At 43.1% G+C, this 25,174-nt stretch overlaps 1 protein-coding gene across 2 annotated transcripts in view; it reads right to left on the bottom strand.

The window, feature by feature from the left end:
* Window positions 1-25,174, bottom strand: part of Kif26b (kinesin family member 26B) — a 424,022-nt gene that overhangs the window by 131,924 nt on the left and 266,924 nt on the right. Inside the window, exon 1 of one of the 2 annotated variants that reach the window (XM_085687637.2) lies at window positions 4,431-4,796. The exons of the other annotated variant lie outside the window; for it this stretch is intronic. Within the exon in view, the coding sequence (XP_085543763.2) occupies window positions 4,431-4,501 (71 nt within the window). The 5' untranslated portion in view covers window positions 4,502-4,796. Of the gene's footprint in view, window positions 1-4,430; window positions 4,797-25,174 lie in introns of those variants that run through there. 2 annotated transcript variants of the gene reach the window in all.

Below are 25,174 nucleotides of genomic sequence, written 5' to 3' on the forward strand. Positions count from 1 at the left end.
CGCCCCAGCTGAGAGTAAATGCCCAGGCTTGACCACCGCCCCAGCACTCTTCCCTTCTCATTGCCTTCCCCAGGCCTCCAGCCACTTAAGAGCTCGGGCCTCTATTGAAAGTGTCGGACAGTTGGGCCATCACTAACAGCAACACTGACAGAAGATACAATGCGACGCAGAGCTAAGCCCCACTCACTCTTTCATTTAATTCTTCCAGAGCCTAATGAGATATCGTCCTTTGGATCTGGAATGCTCCTCCAAGAGCCACGTGTCCAAGGCTCGCTCACCAGCATGGTACAAGTGAGAGAGGCTGTTAGATTTTAGATCGATAAGGACACAATCTTGACGGGAACTTGGATTTTCTGGTCTTTCTTCTTCACTTTCAGACCATGAGGTGAAGGTTTACTACACACTCCTCAACATGATGTGACCCTTGACTTTAAGCCCTAAGTAACGAGGTCAATAGCGCTTAGACCTGTGGGCCGAAGTAAACCTTGTCTCTTCAGAACTTGATCATTTCGGGTATGTGTTATGGAACTAGAAAGCTAGCCCAGGCAGTAAGCTTTGCAGACATTTCGCTGATGTGAAAGTTAGGAGCTCAGAGACGCTCAGCAATTTGCAGATTAGTAGCTCAAGGGGAGGCAATAAGTGCTGGTTACACAGTTTAGCTGCTACCAAATAGCAGCTTCTCCCACTGACTCAGAGTGGGGAGGTCCGACCTGCGACCTTGGGCTGCACATGGCTGAGGACAGCTGGGAACAACACAGCCCAGCGCAAATCGCAAACCTGCTTAAAACATTGGGGTTTTGTGATTTATTTCTGTCACTTTATTGCACCTTTCTGAACTGTGATCCTTGTAGATGACAGTGTTGTGTTGTGATGTCAAAGGGGTGGGCATGTCTCCGAGGAAGAAAGGCTCTAGGAAAAATGGGTTTTTCCTCTGATCAGGAAAACTTACACAGCCATTGTCCATAAACCAAATTTCCTCTTTTTCTTCATCTTTTTCTTCTTTGAAAAGTTTATTTTACAAGTACTCTCTCTGCATGTACACCTGCAGGCCAGAAGGGGGAATCAGATCCCATCATAGATGGTTGTGAACCTCTTATGTGGCCGCTGGGAACTGGACTCATGACCTCTGTAAGAAAGGCCAGTGCTGTTAATCACTAAGTCATCTCTCCAGCCCCAAATTTCCTCTTCTTACAAGTCTAATGGTAAGAATTTTTTTTTTTTGTGGTTTATTTAACTTTATTTTATGTGCATTGGTGTGAAGGTGTCAAATAACCTGCAACTGGATCTTCAGACAGTTGTGAGCTGCCATGTGGGTGCTGGGAATTGAACCCGGGTCCTTTGGAAGAGCAGTCAGTGCTCTTAACCACTGAGCCATATCTCCAGCCCCTAATGGTAAGAATTTTTAAGATAACAAATGCAAATGTATAGACTTGTTGCAACATGATTTAACATAATTCAAGATGTGTACACAGTGAGGGATGTCTAACTAGAGATGATTGACATATCCATTACCTCACATGTCTTTTTAAGGGGATCACACTTCAAATCTACTGTTAGCAATTTTAAATGTGACGATCCCCCAAATCTATCAAAGGCATGTTTCTTGCCTGCCATCTCTCTGAGGGACGAGGCTGGAAGGTCAGGTTGAGAGAAGATGTATTCTCTGCCTAGACTGGCTCTGCAGCCAGACACACCGGGAACTCGGAGTTCTCTGCAGCGCAGGTGGGATGAGGGTGAACCAGATGTCATGGGGAGAAGACCTGGAGGCTGTGAAAACGAGGACCAGTTGGAACAAAAGAGGGGACTTACAACCCAGATCGCAAGTACGGTAAGAGAAACAAGGGGGGTCTCCATGGTGAGCCTAATCTTCAGAGAGGAAGCTCTCAGGAGGGCACACTTTGCGAGAACTCCTTCACAATGGAAGCCGTGGCCAAGGAGGATGGCTGGGCAGACAAATGTACTCACACAGCAAAGTGAGAGGGCAGGCGGTTCGTCTTGATTGAAGCTTTCCCTGCAGGACTTTGGACCCTAGAGCAAGCTTTGCCCCATCTATTAGGTTCTGGGAAGTGTGAGGCTTCTAACGAACTGCCTGGCACGACCCGTGTAGACCTTCTCGGCGGTCACAGGACTTTACCTGAAGCGCCTCAGAAACACCCAGATCTTTTTCTCTCACCTTGATTCTGCTTTTTTGTTGTTTTTTCTTTTTCTTTTCTTTTCTTTCTCTCTTTCTTTCTTTCTTTTTTATTTTAATTGCTCAGCAGTTTTCCAGACACCAATCACCGCCTCTCAAAGACCATTTGTAGGTATCAGCAAATCTGGCCGTTTTCTTTCTCCTCATTCACCACCAAAGCTGCTCTCCACCCTCCACTAAAACTCTGTCCTTGGCCCCTCAACTTTCTTCCTTAATAGGGCAGAGAGGGTCCAGGGGGACTTAAGGTCTTTGCACCAGGAACACTTTGAAGGAACCAAGAGGCGTGGGCCAGGGGGAGGAGAGGCAGACGGGGATGTGTGCTCTGTTAAAATTAGCAGGCACGTGGAAGGTCGCTCCTCAGGGTCTTTTCTATTTCTAGAGAAACTGTACTCCTCTGCCTCGAATCCTTAAGTGTTAGGAAACAATCCCTCTCCACTCATCAGGGAGGTTGCAATTGACACCTGCCTTAATGGGGGGACCAAAAACAAGCTCCCGACAGGGAGTGTGGGTAAGAAAATTCTTTCAAGTCTGACTCTGATTATTTAATGTTTAATGATATTCCCTTTCCCTGCATGCCTTGCAGGTTTTTCCCCTCCCCTCCAAACCTCTTCCAGATGCGTGAGTCTGCCAGAGTTCATATAAACCAGAAACCCAAACAAAACAGCTTCAGAGTTCACAGCCTTCTCCCTTGCGATACAACCACTTCATGTGCCGAGGCTCCCACGTGACACTGCCAACATGTGTTTTCTGTCACAGATTCCCCCTTGATAACAAAGGACATATTTCAGAAGGTGTGGTCCTAGGTGTATTTGGCTGGCAAGAATCACAGAGCAGTCTGGGGATTCCGTTTGGCTTTAGGCTGATTCCCCTCAGGGGCCTTGGAGACTCTTGCTAATGTTAAGTGCCAATTAATAAAGTTAGCACCACTTTGGGTCAGGTCTGATCTCATTCTGCTGCACACAGAACTGAGTTAATATTCAGGAATCTGCTGAGCTCACTCAGTCCCCCACCGGCAGGGCTATGAGTTGCTTTACGGTACTCCCTCTGTCCAGGGCTGGGCTGGGTGTGTTCACAGCGCATCCAGAGAATGGGCTTTCATGGTGTTCCAAGATTTGGAGGGAAGAAAGGGAGTGGGAGACAAGTCAGGGAGGGCAGGCAGGTGGGAGGGGCCCGGGGTTGAGATCCAGAGAGGCAGTGACCTCATGACAGCACTGTTAGAAACCCTTTTCCAGATCAAAGCAGCTTCGGGCAGCCAGGAATGGTGAGCGCTACCAGAAAGGCTTTCAAGGGGAAGTTACAACTGTCTGTAAAACCAAATCATAAAATAAAACAAAAAATCCTCAGTGAACGGCATCCATATGTAGGAGATTTATGATGGTGAAAGTCTCCAGAAAAAGACTATTTGTTGATCTAGAAAGCTTAAATGGCTTCCTCTACAGAATTAACCTTGTTTCGGATGCGAAAGCATAGGCAAACCGTATTTTTAACTTTTAGTTCCTGATCTTTTAGATAGCCATTTTTTTCTTCTATGACATCAACCTGATTTGGGTTTTTGTGCTACTTGGTGACTGAGGTGACTGAGTCAGATCCTCTCACACACAGAAAGATGGAGGACCTCTCACGACATGGCCAGCTCTCACCTCGCCAGTGCGCTGCCACCCAGACCCAGTGTGCAAGAACAGGGAAGGGTCTGTTTCCAGCAAAGCTGGAGCGTAGCGTGGGGATTCAGTCAACTCTGAGACTCAGTTTAAAAAAAAAATCAATCTCCCATCTATGTAGCTAGGAGAATCGGTTCTGGAAGCCACGGACTAACTTCATTTTTATGATTCTATGAAAAGAACACATTTCAATCCCACCTTTGATTCTAAAAAAGATCAATGCCAAATATTTTTACAATGCTGAGTAAGTCCCCTTACAGCGATGACTACCAGTTCAAAATCCTGATTCACTTCCTTCCCATTTTATTCTCACCCTCGGGAGAACGTTAGCAGATTCTGTGCCAATAGTTTGTGTGTCTGCGATAGGGCTGTGTGTATTGAGAATGTCAATTACGTAAGGAGAAAGCACACACCAACTGGACCTCCTAACTTCTTAGCCACACTTCACACGTTTGGGTTTCACTCTCCTCAAAGGAAATTCACTGAGAAAGTTAAAATTAAAAAAAAACAAAACAAAACAAAAACACAAAGCACATCAGACAGAGCAAGGAACCAGAGGAACACGTATAGCTGTTACTCACACTGCTGTCCAATCCATCACCACTGAGAAAGCATGGCTAAAGAACCAAGCACAGCATCCAGCTCTCCACATCTGCTAATAAATAGCTGCTCTCAAGTGTCTCCTGCAGATCTGGGGCCATCTCGGGAGGAAGGAAGAGTGTGCGGAGGTGCAGAAGAGGCTGGGAAATTCTAAAATCCATGGGGGTCTGGGAACTTTCGCAGCAGCCCCTGCTGCAGCATTCCTGTGATTCCAGCCTCTGGCTAAGCCAAGATCCTGGCCTCTCTGAGCTCCCAGCCACCCTCCTGGTGCAGGTCAGTCCCAGCTTTAACATCGCATTGCCCTCCCAGAACACCGCATGGATGGGATGCAAGGGGAGCTGGCTGAAATGCTGCCAGTCCCTGCAAGCAGGCTCACTCTTTTCCCAGAGCTGCACCAGCCTCTCTGTCTGCTGCTATCTCAGAGAGCCAGCAAGGGAGGGGCAGAGGCAGGCAGGCAGGGAGGGAGGGGCGGAGGGAGAATGGGGGGGGGAGATGAGAGAGAGAGAAGGGGGAGTGAGGGAAAGAGAGAAGAACAGGGAGGGAGGGAGGGAGGGAGGGAGGGAGAGAGAGAGAGAGAGAGAGAGAGAGAGAGAGAGAAAGAGAGAGAGAGAGAGAGAGAGAGAGAAGCTTTACCGAAAGACCAGCAGAAAAACACTTGCTGCAACTCTCATTAACCCACAGTAGCTCAAGAATTTTCTGAACACGGCAGCTGGAACAGAGACCAGCAAAAGCAAGTGCTTGAAATCTTTAATGACATACCGAGCACATGTTGAGTCATGTATGTGCAGACAAAGCCTACAGGACCAAGGTTCTGTGCATGTGTGTGAGACTCGGTGAGAGAGCATTTGTAGACACACAGATGTAGGTCCCTAGGGGAGGAAGAGCTCCAGGCACAGCTTCATTTAGCTGAGCAGAGGTATCCTGGCTCACAGTGTACCTGTCTTAAAACTGTTCAGATGCTGTTGGTAACCAAAGCATATACAAGGAAGAACAGCCCCCTGCCTCAGACACTGTCTTGGACTCTGCTTTTACCAGCTGGGTTTTGGGGGCACTCCTCAGAAACAGTTTCCAGAAGAAAGAAAGTACCGAGGCCAAGCAAATGTTACAGTGAGATGCTCGACTTCACATGCTCTTCACTGAGTGGGCGTGGCTACTCAGGATGCTATACACCCTAGCAAGGCCTTGTGTATGCCCAGAACCCACAGGAGAGACTGGTCCTAAGCAGATACTTGAGATAGGGTTGGGGGCTCATCAGTCAGGAGTACAGGAGGAGAGAGAGGCTGACATGGGGGGGAGCGTGTCTTGATAGTCCAGCACAGGGGTCGCAGCGGATTGATTTCTCAGGGATCTTTGCAACTCTCTCTTGCATTACAAGATATTCCGTCCCTGTGTTTCCATGTTTCCACATAGAACCCACCTTAGGGGCCCCTGGTGGCAATGTGTTAGAACTCTGAGTCCCTGGACCCTCGCCCCCAAATTCTGAATAGCTTTCAGAGACTATAATCTGTACTTTCGCAAATTTTGAGATTATCCACAGGCAGGCTGGAGTTATTGTTCAGAGAATAGATGAACGAAACATTGAACAGGGCAGGCATGTAATGAGACCTCTGCGGGAATCCAGACGTGGAGAAAGGTGTCGGCACCAAACCTGCGCAGGAGGGGTATAGAGCAGCGAGAGAGCACCGGGAAAAGGGCAGCCTGGAGCAGAGGGAGTGACCAAAGCACTGACTGACACCTGGGCCACTCAGAGGTGCCTTGCTCCTTCTGTTCTGTGGTATGGACTGTGAGCGTCCTCAAAGGCCCACACATTGCAAGCTTGGTTCTCCGCTTGGTTCTACTGGGAGGCAGTAGAAGCTTCAGGTGGGATCTAGTAGGTTTTAATCGCGAGGGTGGACCCTCAAGAGGAATCGTGAGATTCATGAGGTGAACAGGTCTCCTCCATCATGCTGCCCCACCATGGTCTATTCTAACGTCATGGGCCATGGAGTCACCTGATCACAGCCCGCTACCTCCACAGTGAGGAGCCAACTCAAACACTTCCTCTTTTTAAGTTAATTGATTTCAGGCATTTGCTACAGTAATGGAAAACAAATAACGCTGCCTAGAATGCTTTTGTTCCCTAAACAAATCACCCCTGTTTAAGCCACAGTCTCTAGAACCTTCTCAAACATTCCAGAAGTAGCTGTTTTAGTCTCTTCACATTACATTTCTCACTGTAAATGACTTTTTTTGCACTGCAGTTACTTAAAGGCTGATAGAGTTCATCATAATAGATGGTGAACTATTATGTAGACCAGATGCTCTGTCAATCATCAATATATGTTCCAAATTCTGGATATAAGTAGACCCTGAACAATATTTTGGACAGCACGACATGAGATAACTTGAGCCATTGGCACATGGATATGAGTCTTTAAACAGGGTATCTTTCAACATTTCATGTATTTCTTTGCATGCATGAAACCTTCCACAGTAAAGAAAACATTTCAAGTAAATTAGAATGTTTGGGGTTTGAAAATGAAGTGTAAAATTTCATCTATGCAGGAGGTTAATAAAATAAAAAACAAAGAAAATACCAAAATGAGGTGTATTTCTCTTAGCAGAGAAATACATTACTGTCAACATGGTTTTTGATGGACTGGTGTATGGAAGCCCAAGAACCTATGATGACAAAGCAATGACCTAACTCTGCTTGAATTAGAGGGAAACTTGAAATACATCTCTGGAGAAGGTCTGCAAAAATAATTAGCAGAAAACAAAATCACCCATTTGCTTGGTTTTAAGAGACAGGCAGACTCACACATTAACAGTTAGGATGCACAGCAATATAATAGCTGAGTGAATGCGCTATTCAAGTGCAATTTTATAGTTTCTAAAGTATTCCATTTGGTACCAAGACCTCCCGGGTACCATGGATGGGTTGTGGTCCAGGAGAGTCAAAGTGCTTGTTCGTGGTCCTACAGGAAGCGACAGAATATGGAGCCCAGTTTTCCTCACAATCTGTCACATTGTCTACTGTACCAAATTTAGACCTTAAACATGAAAATGGCTATTAAGCTTGGTGAAATGGAAGGAATTGGACGATGCTGATAGAACTCCATCTGGAAGTCCATTGTTCTACTTGTCAAAACGTTGAGCAAGCAACACCTTTGTAGCTTGGAACTGGAAATCTCTACTTTCTAGCTCCAGAAATGTGGAGTAGCCCATGAGATGCCACCAGCACTCTCCACTCTCTTGTGGGCAGTGGAATGCCAAGGAACCACACGCAGGGGACATAGCAGGATATCTTCTAGATCTTGCCTCAAGAGAGAGTGCTTGTTACCCTATTGCGGACAGTCAGCCTCCTTCTCTGAGCCCACTGTTTTTTGTTTTGTTTTGTTTTTCTTTTATTTTTCTCCAAAATGCCTCTCTCATCTAGTCGAAATCAGAGGCCATGGAATCCTGAGGCCTTCAGAATTCATTCCTTCTGTCCACAGGGCTTCCTTTTGTTAAAAGTAGCCTTTCTTTTATTTAATGTGTTTGTTGAACACCTTGTAAGATTTTATTTGAATGTAGAACTATTGTTTTGTTGTTTTAAAGCTCTGTCTCTGATGGCCCTTGGCTGCCTCCCACCTGTGACATCTTTTGGGGATCCTCAGAAGACACCAGAAAGGTAACTATATGCTAATTTTGGAAAATAAATCAACTCATATATAAAGATAAAATCATACTGTAGATTAAACAAGAGATGCCTTTTGGGCTAACTTCTAGTTCATCGGACAGAGAGGGAGCTGCGGATGATGGTGGAATTGATAAGAGCTATTTCCTGGAGTAGTTCAGACAAACAATTAGTTTACAGGGCTATCTGGAGAATCTAAGATGGGTAGCCTTAGAAGAGACAGCTTTCAGTCAAATGAATCAAATTCTTTGGCTGAAATTTTCTAGTCTCCCTTCCCCTCTGACCCAGCACACAGCGATGTGAGGGAGGAAGGCAGGCCCATTGACTACTAATGCTGAAGGACAGGAGGGGTCTCCTTAGTCCTCCAGGTAAGGGGTTGTTCTAAGTGATGGTTAAAAGGAACAAACTGAAACTTCTGAAACTCTAGGGCACATTCTATGTGGAAAATATGTATTCATACACAAGGAAGAGGGCCTCGTGGCTACCAAATAGTCATAAGTGATGAAAAGCTTCTAAAATAATCAAATCCAAATTACCTATATGATTTCTCTGTGGGAAGTACTGAGAGTGTAGAAAGCCTTGATCTTTTAAATACATCAACTAAAATGAATCATGTGTATTTCTGTGAAGATATCAGAGATATATAAAAAGAAGTTTGTATTACTGGCTATGCCAGCCTGTCACATCTAAATAATTTATTAGAGATTATATTTAGTGATCAGTTTCTAAGTCCTTGCTGTTCAGAACAGGGGTTTTGACTGAATGAATGATGGTATACTATAGGATTTATTGGTAGTTGTACATAATAACATATATATATATATATATATATATATATATATAACTTTTCACATTTTCAAAACTTCTGTTGTTCATTAATACAGTTCTAAAGTCGGCTAATGAGGAAAGTATACCCCAGTCACTATATGCAGTCAGCAGATATTACAGTCTTACTGTAGGTTTTTCCTTCCTTCTTCTCTTCCTTCTATAACATTGTGTGTTATTGTGAAATAATTATCTTTCCAAGGTTCCGTCATTGTGTAGTTTATCTTTCAGAAGGAAATCAAGGGTTAGTTCATATTAAATTTGACAGGTTCTGTTATAGACTGTGTGCCCCATTTTCTAAGCCTCATCATGAAATGGCACTAAGCCTGAACACCACAGCAAGTTTAACTGAAAAGGGAAAGGGAAGAAAAGGAGGGAAGAAGGCCCAGAATAACACCAACTGTGCATAGAGATCGAAAGAGCATGGATGGGCATAAAATTACCCCATTCAAATATGGCCCAGCCCCTACACTTTCCCCTGGCTGCAGCCCTAACTTCCTCTCCTTGCCCTCCCTTGCCCTATTTGCTGAGAAGATGCAACCATTTGGAGAACTGGGGAGGTCATGCTTTATCAAGCAGCTTCTAGGGATCTTAGAATATGGCCAGAGTAGAGTGGCTCTCTTCTCTTTGGCAAGCTCCTAACTTGGCCTCTGGGCATGGAACACAACCTTCTACAGACATCCTTGGATAATGCTGCCTACAAAGACAAGACAAGCCTACCAGGATATCTGGGGTCACACAAAGGGACAAGCCTGGCAGAAATATGGGTCATATGACTATCAAATCCCACAAGAAAGCCTGGTTGGCCTTGGAAGAGCCAGCAGATCCTCACAAGAGACACATATTCAAACAGTCACAAGGCAAGACAGTCACCCTGCAGACAGACCTGAATAAAATGCCCAGCTCTAGAGCATCCCCTCCACCACCCAGGCTCCTTTCATGGACACTGGTCATCCTTCAGAGACAGGCTAGGATGCCCTTGATCTCCACTCAGGCAGGCTTAAGAGAGGGTTTTCATCTCTCTCAAAGGACCTGAGAAATTCTCTCCCTACAGCACATTTGAGAACAGACCTCTTTTGTTGAAAATAATCAGAACATCAAACACTTCTTCTATAAAAAATAAAAAACCTAAAAGGTCAAAACTTCTAATATTTAGTTAGATCTTTGTGGGGCAAGGAAGTGCTTTCAAGAGCATAAATGTTAAATTTGGGACATGCTAATATATTTGAAACTCACTCAGTAGGCAATGTGGCTTGATGGCACATGAGGAATTGCCAGTCTTTGGCCCTTCAGATAACCATGAGAGCTTCATTCCTATTCTGCATGGACAAATATGTACAACGCCTGTATGTTAGATATGTTCATGAGAAAACCTGATGCATGAACATCTAGACAGAATTTCCAAAAGAAAAATGGGAAACTGTACATGCATTTAAAAAAAATAGAGTCCATAAGCATTTCTTTCCATTAATATGGATAGTTTTTCATAGTAATCTCTCAAGGCAAGAGGGAGCTGGACCTCATCTGGTGTTTTTTATTCTGTTTTATGTGAGACATCTTCATATCTGGTAAATATCTATCTACAGCTATCATCGATTTTTAAATCTCCAGTTGGGAGCTTTGATAAAAACCCCACTAAACTGACCATTTTTAGAATGTAGTCATAAAGCAACAGGAAGGACTTCTCTGATGAGAAAGGCAGAGTCTTGTGTGTCCTGAGTGATGGGTCTGGTGTTTGTTTCCTCTACAGTGCGGGTTGTCCTCGCTGGTTTATATGATAGCTTTATACGGCCCATGGCCAAGTTCCTAGAGGACGATAGAGATGTGCAGCTGGCGTGCTGTGAATGAACAGCACTGTGCTTAGTACCAAAATAGCAGACCGCACGGGTGCACGATGAGGCGATTGCCTGGATCTAAAGACAGAAGCATCTCGGAGCCAGATTTAGCAAAAGGTTCAGCGATCTTCTGTCTGTGTGTTGATGAAGGACTGGAGCTACTGCTAACTGCCTAATGCCTTTAAAGACGAGACTAGTCTTGGCAAATATGCAGCTGCTTGTGCTTCAGGTCACCCAGTCTCGTTTGTATGTGAATTCTCATGACTAGCCTGAATACCAAGTGTCCTCCGCTTAAAAAGAGCTCTGTGGATCCAAACTATTTCCATGATACCTGTGCTCTCATGACACCCTGCTAGAACAGGCTTCTTGTCTCCTTTTACATGTAATCAAAGAAGGTAAAGAAATTTAACCCAGTTGCTTCTAGGAAGACACACAACAAAAAATGACAAAGAGCTCTCTCCCTCCCATCAAGCTAAGCTAGCTTCAAAGCTCTGACTTGACTGAAAACAAATAACTACCACAGTTTCCTGTGGTAATAGTTCTTAGGAACTTAGACCCAGCTGCAGGGGCTGCGTATACACCCATTTATTTCATCTGCACCCCAGCTCCATAACATATATATCATTATTTTCCTTATTGTAAAGACAAGCAAACAGGGATGAAAAGATATTAAGAGCCTTCCTCCAGGTCACATAAGTGGCAAAGTCAAGACTTAGTCCCAGGGTCCCAAACATTGCAGCAGACTGTACATCACTCGAAACTGTCTGATACAAACCACAGAATCTGTCTTTGTCTCTGAAATGGAAAAATGGTGGTACCAATCTCATGAAGTTGTCAGGATGCCTAGAAGAGCATTTGGCAGTGTCTACAGCATCACGGTGTCTTGACTGTGTTATATCTCTCCCTCCCCTGCATCCTGCCTCCATGGGACTAATCTACATATCCTCTAAGAAGATCTGTAAATTGCTTTGCATGACCTGCCTGCCTTTCTGGTCTCTGACATTTGGACCCCTGAATCTTGGACTGGATTGAATGATGCCTCTTTGCTATCATGGATGGGGCAATGTTTTCTATAATTCTGTCATACTGCTCATTGACTAGGAAGCAGACCTCCTGAAAGAAGAAAGCTTCACCTTTATCCTCACTCTGACTCTTAAGTATAGCACAACACACAATCCATCACGTTCATATTCAGCATCTTGACATCCGAGGCCCCTGCCCAGAACTACAGAATTCCTCTTCCAATCCAGAGGTTATGTTTTACATTGGCTGGGATCCAGGCCTTGCCACGGTAGAGTCTGCAGACTACATGAGGTGCTGTGTCTTGGACCTTCTTCTGAGAGTTTGGAAGGAACTCTGTGTTGGAGTTTGACAAGTTTATGGCAAGAGTTGAAGCAGTGTTTGCCAGTTTGCCCTAGGCACTGAGCGTGGTACCGCGTATTGCACCAGGTGTTATTCATATGTTCCTTAAAACAAACCCGGAGTTCAGCCTATCGTTTGGATTATACTGTATCCCGAGTTTTGTGCTTTGCAAGGGTGTTGTATAATTTTTTTAACTGTGAAAGCTTGGAATGTGTAAAGGACTCAGGCCTGCAAAGGAACCTTGGAATTGGAATGTGGGCTAAGTGACCAATGTGACTGCTTCCAATCAAGGCAGAACTCTCTAAAGCTGCACAGTGGAACAGGCGTCCTTCCCACAGTGCAGTCGATCAAGCGCCCAGGAACGAGATCAATGTCCTAGCAAGATACTCTTCTTGCGCAGCTCTCCAAAGGAAAGCCAGCAGCTTTCATCCGTAAGAATATTAAGGAAGGAATACCTTAGCCTGCTCCACATTTTCTGGGATGGATGTCTAGGACCCTGGAAACTCCTGGTGTTCCTAACAAGAGTTGGATCTGTCTACATTTCAGTTGATGGCAAGAACTCCTTGGCCTCACAGACAAGATGTGCTTCATTTATGTGTGTGTGTGTGTGTGTGTGTGTGTGTGTGTGTGTGTGTGTGTGTGTGATGGTGTGCCTGTGGGTATGCTTACTAAAGATTGTATGTGGCTATTAGAGGATAGCTTGCAAGAGTTGGTTCTTTCTTTCCACTCTATAAATCCAGAAAATCAAACGCACTTCATCGGGCTTGGCAGTAGGCATCTTTACCCACTGAGCCTTGTCACCAGCCTCCAAGGTGTGCACCTGAAGTGTACAGGGTAGGGGAAAAAAGCCTATGCAGGGAAGTGATGACCCCGACTCTGCTCCATGCCTAAGGCAAACCCAGAAAGAAACATTTTCCACTTAAGAAAGTAACCTTTGTATCTTCTATCTCATTTACTTTGTAACTTTGTATCTCGAAGTCTTTAGCGCCTGCCAGCCACCAGATCCACAAGCTAGAGACCACTAGCAAACCAAACCAGACCTGAGTTCAGTTGCACATCCCCCTCCCCCAAACAAGGCAAATCTGAAAGCCCTGTGTGTTGATAAGCTATATCCAATAAGAATAGAACTTCATAAGCAGCATTGCTGCTTTGAGTCCTGACCCCCTGTGTTATTCCTAAGTGAAAATAGAAAATCTGTAAATGGAAACCCTTTGGCTTCTCAAACTTTGCTATACAAACAGGTCTATTTATCTATGAATTGAGATCTTCCCATCAGGAATTTAAGCAAGTTTACCTGACCTGGGAAAATAAAATCAGATAATAATGCATACTTTCTGCCCATAGACTATGAAAAGTTGTATCTGCAGTAGGGGTACTTAAACAGGGCCACCCCTGCATTGCAAGCGGAATGTGGAGGTTGTGAACAATTTGGCAACAGTAAAGCATTTCTGAACATGGAATGACTAAAATTAATTTGAAATATCATACAAGTAATGAATCCAAGGTATCTAGTCATGCTCAGCCTATCACATCACATGGCTCCACTGCATCCTTGGTTCTGAGCTCATAACATGCTTACTTCACAGTGCATGTGTCCTGCCATCCATGCCAATAAGTCTTGCCTGAAGCAATTCTGCTCAGGTTTGAGGCATTTCATCAGTGTCCTTCCTAGGCAGGTGAGTTCTCTGCTCTTATGGGAACATAATGGTTAGTTACAGAAAACCAAGAGTGTTTTCCTGTATGCCTATACTCCTCAGGTACGTGTGAAATCAGGGTTGCATAGCTTCAGGATGGACTGTGTTAGAATATAAGGTTTAAAAACGCTGGTTGAATTTGGGCATGGAATTAGAACAGAAAGTCCAACAACTTTTGAAATCATCCTAAATGCACTTCTGCCATTTGTACTACATACTTATATAAAGCATCATTCACAGCAGTAATTGATGATTATAAAACCAAAGTATCAAGCAAGCTGAAAAGTGTTAACCCTGTGTCTTGCAGCATCAAATACTCAGTCAAGATTTAACCTTTTATGCAAAAATAAATAAACAAATTCATCTAATTTGTATGTACATTTGCTATCATATTTAGTTAATAATACTTCTAAAGTACATCAAATATCTTATACTATATGTATTTATGAATTATTACGCAGTAAACCTTTGGTTTGTGTACCTGTTTTATACACCTGTGAGTTAAGGGCTGTGTAGAAAGGTGTTAGGCAAGCTGTCATGAATGGAGAAGTGTGAGAGGCCCTGCTTTAGCTCACCTGTTGTGAGCTAAGTTATGTAGTATGATTTTTCTGGGCCAATATAGTTAATCTCTCCATACTCGAGAGGGTTTGGATCAACCCTGACAACATTTGTGCAGTGTGATTCTCTCCAAAGAGGAGTCCATCACATGTGCACTCGTGTGCACACACTGTGCATACACTGCCATTTCTCTAGCGCTCTTGCATTTTTATTAATAATGGTCACTGCTGAGGACACTGAAAATCGTCCCCCAGCTTGGAGCCACCACACACCTTCCTCTTTGAACAAGAGTAACATAAACCATTGGCTGACATCAAAGTAAAAGAGATTTGAAATTACAACTGGTATAAGATGCATTCAAAGTTCTCTTGGGCAACCTATAACCTCGCGACTGTAATGAAGTCTGGTTTTCTTAAAGGATGTCTGCTAACAAACTGATTCCCTTCCAACCCACACTAGTACAACTTCACACCCAAGCTTCATCAGCACGTCACACCCTTTGCTACGGGTCACAGAAGGAGGAACAAAATCGGTAGAAGAAATATTGGAAAGTAACTGAGGGGAAGGAGGGAAGAGCAGCCTCGCTCTCCTCTCCACAGAGCATTTCAGATTTTGCACCATGGAAAAGGGGAACCAGGAGGTGGTAGGTTGAGACTAGCCTTTCTCAGAGGCAGCTTATAAAGGCAGCTAGTAAATTATTGAAAGTCCCAGGCTAAAAGAAAGTGAAATATTAATGACTGTATTATTGTAAGGAAGAAAACCTGAAAGTCCATGGAGATTTAAACCATCTTTGCAAAGAGAAAGCTCAACATACAGGAGGACCAAGTCCCGTCACAGATAGCTCAAAGAAATTTTCCCCATGTGTGTGCACATGCATGCACGCACGCATGCATGCACACAAAGTAATTAGGTTGTCACTGGCAATATCTTTCTCCTGCCTCTTGCTTTTTCCAGCTTGATGTGGTCCACTAACTCTATTTTCAACTTACTATTCCTTAACCCTGTGCCTTTTGAGGAAGCTTTCGACTAGTAGACTAAATAATATCATTCCAGTAGCTTCTTGCTAAGCACAGGGAGCTAAATAACCTTGACAACAAGGGCCTACCCCATCATTGGGGTTACTAAGAGGTCTCTGATTCCATTTCCAGGATCTCTGATGGTGCTGAAGTAAACTTACTTGAACATATTAGAATATAATCATCATGCTAAGCCAAAGAAGCCAAACTCAGAAAATAAACCTTGAAGGTTTTCTCTCATATGCAGAACATATAATGTATATATTACATATGTATCTGTGTGTTTTACTTTCACAACACATGTATATAGTATAAACAGAGAGGAAGAAAGTATCTCAAAGGAGTGAAGGGGAAACAATAATTAATAAAGGAGTAAGAAAGGCAAACTATGGTATGCTTTCTCTATGAGGATTCTAAATTTATATACACGTGTATATATACATATATTCAAAAACATGACATAAAACCAGAATAGGGACTAGTGAGGGTGGAGGAGAGATGAGAGGGGGTAGTGATGAGGTGGATATGAGCAAAGTGCAACATATACACACATGTACACACATATGAAGACATCACAATGAACCCCATCAGTTTCAATCACAAACTTAGCGAAAGAGCATTTGTTAGAATATAAAGTGTAGCAGACAGGTTCTCAACCCCGCCCCTTTGTACCCAGGAAGACCTCCATAAAGAAAAGAGATCTACTGGGGAATGAAGAAGTGTGGTTTGTGGGTAATGATGATTTGGAAATGTTGAAGTTTCTGCAAATTACACATGCAGTCACATTATTTTTTGAGATGTGGATAATATGACAAAATGACCATTTTGAAAATAGCTTCACCTAAGTCCTGCTTTTCATTTAGCAATTGAAAACCACTCCCGAAACAATGCGTTGCTGTAATTACCTTCATTCTTGTTCCACAGCTGGCAACTGAAAACACAATCCTTCGACAGACATATATAGTGTACGCCCATGGGTTAGGTGTTAATTCACACCAGAGCATAGTTAGTTAACATGCAGATGCCTTGAGCAAGCGTACACACCCGGGGAGATTGGTTAGTCAGCCCTCGTGTGTCAAATTGTCAGGTTCACCCAATTCCAAAATATTATCAGAGATCTACTGGCATGTTTTCTTTCAACCAGGGAGCATTGACTTCTCAATAACTTTGCGGTCAGAGAGGATCCTCTCACATGCAGTTAGCCCATTGACATTTGTTGACACTTGCTGGAAAAGCCAGCATGTGACCCATTTCAGTGGATGTCCCAGCGTGTACTTGGAAAAGAATCACACTAACCATCGCTGAGAAGAGCACCCCGAATCCGGTCTCTTAACCCTTCCCACTCCTGGCCCCTTTTCACATGGGTCTACAGCCAAGCATCTTCAGGCAATAAGTCATAACAAAATTTATTTTAAAGCGATTATCTGGCTTAAGCTTACCATTTATTTAAGACAAAAGCAAATTTACATACTAACAGGATGGTTGCTGAAGTTGTTTATTTGGGGATACTATCTGATACTGTAGAGTGTAGAACATACTCAATGTTTTTAGGCGTTCATAAATATTTTGATTTTAGAGTTGTCAACGCTAAGAACACTACCTCACATAAACATGTAATATAGCATAACAGAAGTATATTTAGTGACATTTCAGAAATTACTAGAAGTTCCGCCCTCATTCCATCCAGACCAGAATTCATTCAATGATTGCTTTTAATGAAACTCAAGTCAACAACACAAACAGCAGATTTCATTTACTATTATTATCACTATCATTGTGTGTGTGTGTGTGTGTGTACGTGCTAATACCGTGGAAGCCAGCAGTCACCCTGGGTGTCTTTCTCCAAGCACCCTCCACCTTGCTCTCTGAGACAAGTTTCCGCAAGGGACTTGGGACCCACTGACCAGCAAGCCCAGAAATTTGCCCATCTTGGGCCCCTCATGCTGGGACTCCAAGTGCATGTACACACCCAGCATTTCCGGAAGTGAGCTCTGGCCTCGCATGCCAGATGGTATGCACAGAACGAAGTGTGAACACCATGTGAAGACCACGGCTGCGGGGAAGCTGTGAAGTGAAATGTGCTCAAGAGCGGCCAGAAGCACCTCAGATTCAGTATGAATTTGATTTTGAGTTAATTCACCGCACGTTCGGAAATCTTTTATTTTTGCCAAGTTTTTGCAACATTTAATTGTTGGGCCCCATATGCAGTTGAACCAAATTTAAGAAGCTGTGGTCTAAATATCATCCTGGTAAAAACTGAATAATAGTGCTTGCTAAGGTTTGAATACGTGCCCTGAAGATCACACGTTAGAAACATAATTCCCAAGGCAACAACAGAGAAGCGGAGCCCGAAAGAGCGGAGCAGGTCATGAGGCATCTGCCTTTACAGGATTAGTTTGCCTGCCTCAGGGGCATTGTCTTGCTTTTCTGACTTTTGCCATGCTATGGCAAGAAGATCCTCTTGTGGTAGAGCAGTCAGAGTTCTCTAGAGAAACGAAAGTGACAGAATGAATATGAATATACATATATATACATATCCATTAGCTTTCCATGTCCTTTATATAGGTGTTAGCAGAAGGTGTGGCCCAGATTAAAGGTGGCTCTTCCCACCTCAAAAGATCTGGATTTAGGGTGGATCTTCCCATTTCAAATGATCTAATTAAAAAAAGTCCCTCACAGGTGTGCCCAGCCTCTTGCATTTCAGTTAGCTCCAGGTGTAGTCAAGTTGACAACCAAAAATAGCCATCATACGTGGGCCACCTGACCTTGGACCTAGCCAGTTTCCAGTAAGGACTAAATCTCTGCTGTGTATAAATTACCCAGTCCCAAGCAGTCTCTGACGGCTGGCACAAAATGAACTGAGATGGCATTCAGGGCTTGCATGTAAATGTGAACTTGTTATACATTCCTTGATAACTGACCCTTTTATTGTTAGATCATTATGATGGTTTCTATCTTGCCTTGCAGTGATTTTTTTTTTCGTTAATTGAGCTATACAGCTTATTGGGTATTTTCAGAGTGTATCTCCTTTCTGTTTTTTATTCTCAACTTCTCTGTGTTCTACACTTTAAACAGCACCATTTATGGAGAGTACACAATTAGATTTTATTTTAAAGTATAAACAGAAAATTGTATTTTAATTGGAGTATTTAGTTGCTTTCCATTCAGTTAAATCCCTAATGTATATGGGCACATACCTATCATTCTAGAGTTGCTTTTGGTTAGTCTACCTATTTTATTTTCTCTTTTTCTCATTTTTTTGCAGCTTTTAATCAAGTATTTTCCATTTTATTTCACCTTCTACATATATTATTTTCTCATTACTCTACAGTTTACATTATATGCCCCAGAGTTAATGCAGTCTAGCAGAAATACAACTTTAAACACTCCCCAAAAATGCTATGCCTTTATAACCCTTTAGTTCTATTTCATTCTCTTCTTTTTAATATGGCTTTGGTACTACCTACAGCTAATGCTGGACAGACTTCTACAAGACACTATTTTTGTTGTTCTATGTGATCAAAATTTATTTCTGCTGGCCAGTATGTTTTCTCAATATTTTATTCGATAAGTTTACAACTGTAATTTGAGAAAAACTCAACAGCGAATGCCCATAAATCTCATTTAAATTTCTTAAGATACGTTTTAAACTCAAATAGAATTCTATCGCTCCTCTTCCCTCTGCTTCATCCCTCCAGCCCCTCAGAACTACTTCCCCTCAAACCCCTCCCTTGCTCTCACTCTTAAGTAGATAGCCTCTTGTATTGTTCATCATTGTTACATAGATATCTAGGCACAAATATATAAAAACAAAGTGATGAGTCTGTTTTTGTTGTTTCTATGAATATGGTTTCAGGACTGACCACTCTGTATTGGACAACCAATAAGGGGTTCATCCCTGAAAAGGGCTAATTCTCCTTCCCCGGCAGCCATTAGTTGCCTGTAGTTCTTTGGCTAGGGGTGGGACTCTGCAGATTGTCCCCATTCCTGTTAATATGCCCATCGATATTGGCATTGTTCCTGTCTTGTTTATAAACCCCCTTGTAAGAGAGATGGCTTCACTGTAGACTTTCTGGTCTACAATTCCAATTGTAGAATTCCAATTCTTGCAATCTTTCTTCTCCATCTTCTGGGATGTTCCCTGAGTCATAGGTGTGGGAGCTGTGATGGGAATACATACAAGGAGCGTTTGCTGTTAGTTCTGTCTCTATCCCTCTAAACGGCCATCAACACACATTTTATTCCCAATGTATCTCAGCCAAGCAAACATTCACTCTTTCTATCATCCGATTCCTTTCTGAATGTGTGGGATAGCTTTTTTCTCCTGTGCACATTTTTTTAATACTTCATTTAGGGTTGCTCTACGACTAGTGAATTCTTGAAATTGTTTGTTTAAAATGTCCTAATTTCACTTCAAATGTTGACAAAGACTTCCATCATATTTATGTGTTTCAGTTGTCAGCGGCGTTCTTTGAGCACATGCCTATGACATCCATTGTCTCTTAGCATCCATCACTTCTACTGAAAAGTAAATGATTGGTTGCACTGCTGTTTCTTTGAAACAATGTTGCTGCTGTTTTCCTCACCGTTGTAATGATTGTTTTTCCTTTGGCTTCTGTCTACAGCAGTCTTTCTAGTCATGCCTACTGCAGTCTTCCGTGTGTGGATCCTGGCTTCGACAGGCGGAGCTTCCTGAATCCATGTTCTGGTGTTTTTCTTGTTTTGTTTTGCTTTTTACCATTGTTAGAGAATATTGCTTCTGTGTCGTTTTCGCCTTTTTCTTAGACTTTAGTTACATGTTTGAACGAGTGAAACCCACGTGTTTCTTATGCTTCTTGCTAAATTTTCATCCATTTGCTCTGTGCATTCACATGGATATATTCTACTGGTCCATCTTCCATTTCACTGATTTTATCTTATACTAAATTTAATACGCTATGGAATGTATCTAGTGAGATCCCAATAATCAGTATATCAGGCTTTTTAAGTTCCAAAATTGTCAATTTGTATTTTGTCTTAAAAATATATTTCCAGAGAAATTCTCCATTGTACCATCTACTATCTTGAACATGTCATTCACAGATACGTAAAAGTTTATGTCATTCAATTGAGTAACTTACAGAACTTTTTCTGTTGTTTATTATTCTGTCTTTGGATTCTTTCTTGGGATACTTACTAATTTTGTTGAAAATAAATTACAAAAAAATACAAACTAATGATGGGCAGCCTACATGGGATTGACTGACGCAACCCAAACCAAGACTGACATAGCAAGTCTAGGAACAAAACTCAGGTCTTTGGTCAGCAAGTGCCTTTATCTGCTAAGTCACCTCATAGACCCTGTAGTGTAACATTTAATGCAAACCACTGTAGAAAAGCCTAGAAGGGCAGGGGATGGTTTCTCATCGGCTTTACAAAGTAAACTCTATCACTTTCTGTAAGATAGTTAATACATGAGTTTGCATGTATTAACTTAATGTGACTAAATTCTTACTTCATTATACAATCTGCAAAGAAGATTTTATGAGGAGAACCCAGAGTCCTGCCAGCCTCAAACTGCAAAGGCAGTCCCAGTTTCCCAGCATAACTGCAGGTAACGGGGACAGGTCAGTTTGAAAACTGTGCTTTGTTTCCCAATTCATTGCAAATCTGTCCTGACCACATTTTCTCTGACTTTCCATCTTTGGTTTTCTTCTAAGAACACCATAGACAATGTTATAGCTTGTCCAATTCTTGACCCATGTCCCCTTATAAACTTACATGCACACATAGAGAGACTGAGGCTGCTGAAGACACCTCCCACCCCGATGCCACCAAAGCGGACAACTGACAAACACTCTATTCAGGATAATTGCTAGTGGCTCTCTCTCTCTCCCTCTCTCTCTCTCTCTCTCTCTCACACACACACACACACACACACACACACACACACAGAGAGAGAGAGAGAGAGAGAGAGAGAGAGAGAGAGAGAGAGAAGGAAGCTTTCAAAGCATGTTAATGTCATCTTAATACACACACACTAATAGTAGAAAATCCAAATTTTTCTTCAGTGAAACATATGGAGAACCCAGAAAGACCACTGGCATGACATTTCTGGCCACTGAAAAGGGTTGAAGCTGAATTTAAGAAAAGAGCTGACCCCTTGAATTTGGAGACTCGGAGGAACAGTTCCCAGAGACCTACAAGATCCTGCATGGAGGTGACATCAGGAAGGGCCTGGTGAGGTCTCACATAAACCCCAAACTCTCAGCTTTAGAGATCTTCAAAGTCTGTATACCTACATTATGGTTAAGGAAACTGAGACCATGAGAAATTTTTTAAGTACTAGCCAAAGGTACCAAAGAGGTACGGCCGGAAGGTAGCCTTCTGTTTAATCCACCCAACATGGCCTCCCTGTTTTCTCTCCTTCATTAGGAGCTGCTTCGAAGCCAGTGGCTCCTTCTCCATCTGTTATAGACCCTCAGGCTTGCTCTCATGCCCTAGACCAAGTTAGGTTGGGGTAATGAAGATTGTGAGGCTGGACACAGGATGACTGTGTCTACCTAGCCGTCTTACAGGGGAGCAGGATGTTCCAAGCAAACAACATTTTTATATCAGAACAATAGAAAATAACAGCCGTCAATAAAGTAGAGCGGCTTTAATTCTAAAATATCAATACTTAACTGTTTTTTTCTAGCTGAGAAATATGAAAATATTGATGTCAGCAAAACAAAAGCACCTATATGTCAGTTCTGACCTAAAAGTTGTAGGCCCTCCATCTCTGATTGAAATTCATTTCATTCTTTTGGATAATCTTGGCAGACAATAAATACACTGTCTCAAAAGAAAGAATGTACAAAATTAAATCTGTGCAGTGATTTCTCATGGGATAAAGTCCAATCTAAGCAATAAATAAAATAAAACCTTAAGTCTGGAGTTAGAAATGTGTTCAGATTTCTATAAAACACAAAGAATTTGAAGGCTCTGACCTACTTGAAAACATTATAGATATTTCCAGACAATGCTTACTTCCTCTGTTTGGGCTGATATATATATATAAAAATCTACAATATTCGGTAGTCAGTCACTCAGCCCTCAGGATCCGTGGATGTAGAGGCCAGAGGATACCCTCAGGTATCATTCCGTTCACCATGTTTTTGGAGACAAGGTCCCTCACTAGTCTAAAACTCTCCTATTAGGCGAGACTGGCCGGCTATGGAGTCCCAGGGAGGGCTGGGAAGCACTCACTGCTACACCTGTGGGTTTTTATATGCGGGCTCTGAGGATTGAACTCGAGTCCTTGTGCACACCAAGCTCTCTGCAACTGAGCTATCTGCACTGCCCCAGCAGATTCTTAACACAGAGGTTGACTTGCAGCAATAAATGCAGCAGGAAATAATTCTCATGTATTCCCAAATCTTTCCCATCGTATAATTCGTCTTCCAAGGATCCAATATCGATGAAGCAAACACCTGAAAGGCAGATTGACAGGTGACGGGTGCTGCCTTTTGATAAGACACTAATATGAAGCGCTCTCCTTTTTATTAACCAGTAGCCCATAGACAGGCTAGAAACACAAATACGGCTCAGTAATAAAAACAGGTTCTACTGAAGCCTCAGTCCTGGAGAAGCCCCGTGGGCAGAATGAGAATCAGCTGATACAGCGCTGGTGCGTCCTATGTTTTTGTTCCTCCATAACGGATCTGCTTGCTGCATGGACCACAACTCATTCCGTGGTTTCCCAGGAAGTCCATCACTCAAATTACAGGGCAAGATTTGAGTGTGGTAGGCGAGGAAGTGACTCTGGGTTACCATTCCGGACAGCGAAACAAATAGGCATGGGGCAGTTTGGTGGATAGAGGACAAGCAGAGAGAACGAGAGTCTCGCATAGCCTAGGTGTTTACTAACAAGCTGCCCTGTACAAGGCGCTTAACTCTAAAAGTGCAGACTAACCATCCACCTTAAAACGTGGCTGCAAAAAATTCTATAAGACGATTAGGATGAAGCCTTTAGCAGAAAGTAGCAGGCATGCTACACACACTCAAAAATCCTTAGCTATTACAAACATGGATACCATCACAGGATTGCGGTGTAGTTGAACTAAGCCACACTCTGACACCTTCCACCCGGCAAGTCTGCCTTTTCCTGCCGACCTCCTTAGACTTCACATACAAAGAACCCAAAATGGAAACCAAAATAAAAACTCGATTTATATTCTTACTTTAAAATACATAACAAAACAAACAAATACACAAAAAGCCTTGCCATTTATCAAACGCTAAAGCTTGGAGTCCGTGAGGGAGCCAGGGCTGGGTTTGAACTGTACCAGTTCTCTCTGACCGTCTTCAAGACAGAGAGACTAGGCTCACACTTGCTATCCCACGGTCAGTGTAGCCAGTTACATAGTTTGGGACTCCTAGGTTTTTACCCCAGAACTTGACCGAGGATCTTCCAACTTTGAAATGGCAACACGAGTCCACGAGATCCAAAGGCCGCCTCTTTATTTGCTTCATGCACCCGGCCCATGTTTATTTCTAACTACCATGTAACTGCAGTTTCAGCAATGTCGCTGCAGTCCGGGTTTAAAAAGGATGCAGGTGAAGTGGATAGAAGGCTCACTTGGGAAAAGTGCTTGCCATGCACGGGTGAGGATGTAAGTTCAAATCCTTAGAACCCACATAAAAGCCAGAGGCTTACCATGAGTGTCTGTGGTTCCCGTGGGAAGGTGGAAAGTTGAGACAGGAGAATCCTCAGCAGCTCATGGCTAGCCAGCCTGGCATACACAGCAGAAAAACAATGAGGACCCGTCTCAAGCAATACGGAAGGTGAGACCAACATCTAAAGTGCAAGTGCACTCTGACCTCCACACCTGTGCCATGGCATACACACACCTGCACTCACACATACAAATGTACACACACATGCACAAAAGAAAAGGATGCATAGATGTCTGGGTCTTCCTCAGACTGTGTTGCATTGCATTCGTTCAAGACATGAGGGGTGCTAGGGTCTGCCCACCTGTTAAAGGCTTGGTCCCCAGCTTGGTACTATTGGGACACAGTGGATGGAGTCACTGTGGTCTTCATGTCACTGTGGGTATACCCTGGAAGGGGATTGTGGGATTCTGATCTCTTCAAATTCACTTCTTTAGTTCTTGCTTGTGAGATGAATGGTTTTGTGCTCTTTGCCATATGCCCAAAGAAAATAAAATAACTAATCACTCACACTGAAACTTCTGAAACTGTGAGCCCAAATCAACCTTTTCTCTTTACAAATTGTAACAGTAACAGAAAGCTAACAAAGTAGACACATTTATAACGATCCGAGTAGACACATTTATAATGATCAGTAAGTAGTCCATGCCTTGATTCTCAGTACAGGGATCCAGCTAGCTGCCAGAATGTAAAATGGACTGTCTGTGTGTCAAGTCTCACAGTGAGCGACTTTTCAAAGATGAGAGTTTGTCTTCCTGTCCTCCAAACTGACAGAATCCAGTTCAAGGGATTTGGGGTGCTGGCACAGTGAGTCCTCTGAGCCACTTGCAAATAGCCTGACAGGGTAGCTTTATCTCAGCAACACACTGCTTCAGCAGGCTGCGGACCCAGCCGGAGGCATAAAGAGTCTGCTCTTCTCCCTGGTCCCTCCATTATTACCCTCTCACAAAATTAACCTCTTCCAGTCCCCCTCTGAGTTTAGTGTCTGAAATGCAAATGCAGCAGCACTTCAGAGCCTGGGATAATTACAATAATCTCCTTAAAGCTGAGTTGCTGCTGTAAGTCTCCACTTTAGCCCAGACC

This window comes from Myodes glareolus, chromosome 5, assembly GCF_982192425.1.
Source record: "Myodes glareolus chromosome 5, mMyoGla1.1, whole genome shotgun sequence".
NCBI classification, from domain to species: domain Eukaryota; kingdom Metazoa; phylum Chordata; class Mammalia; order Rodentia; family Cricetidae; genus Myodes; species Myodes glareolus.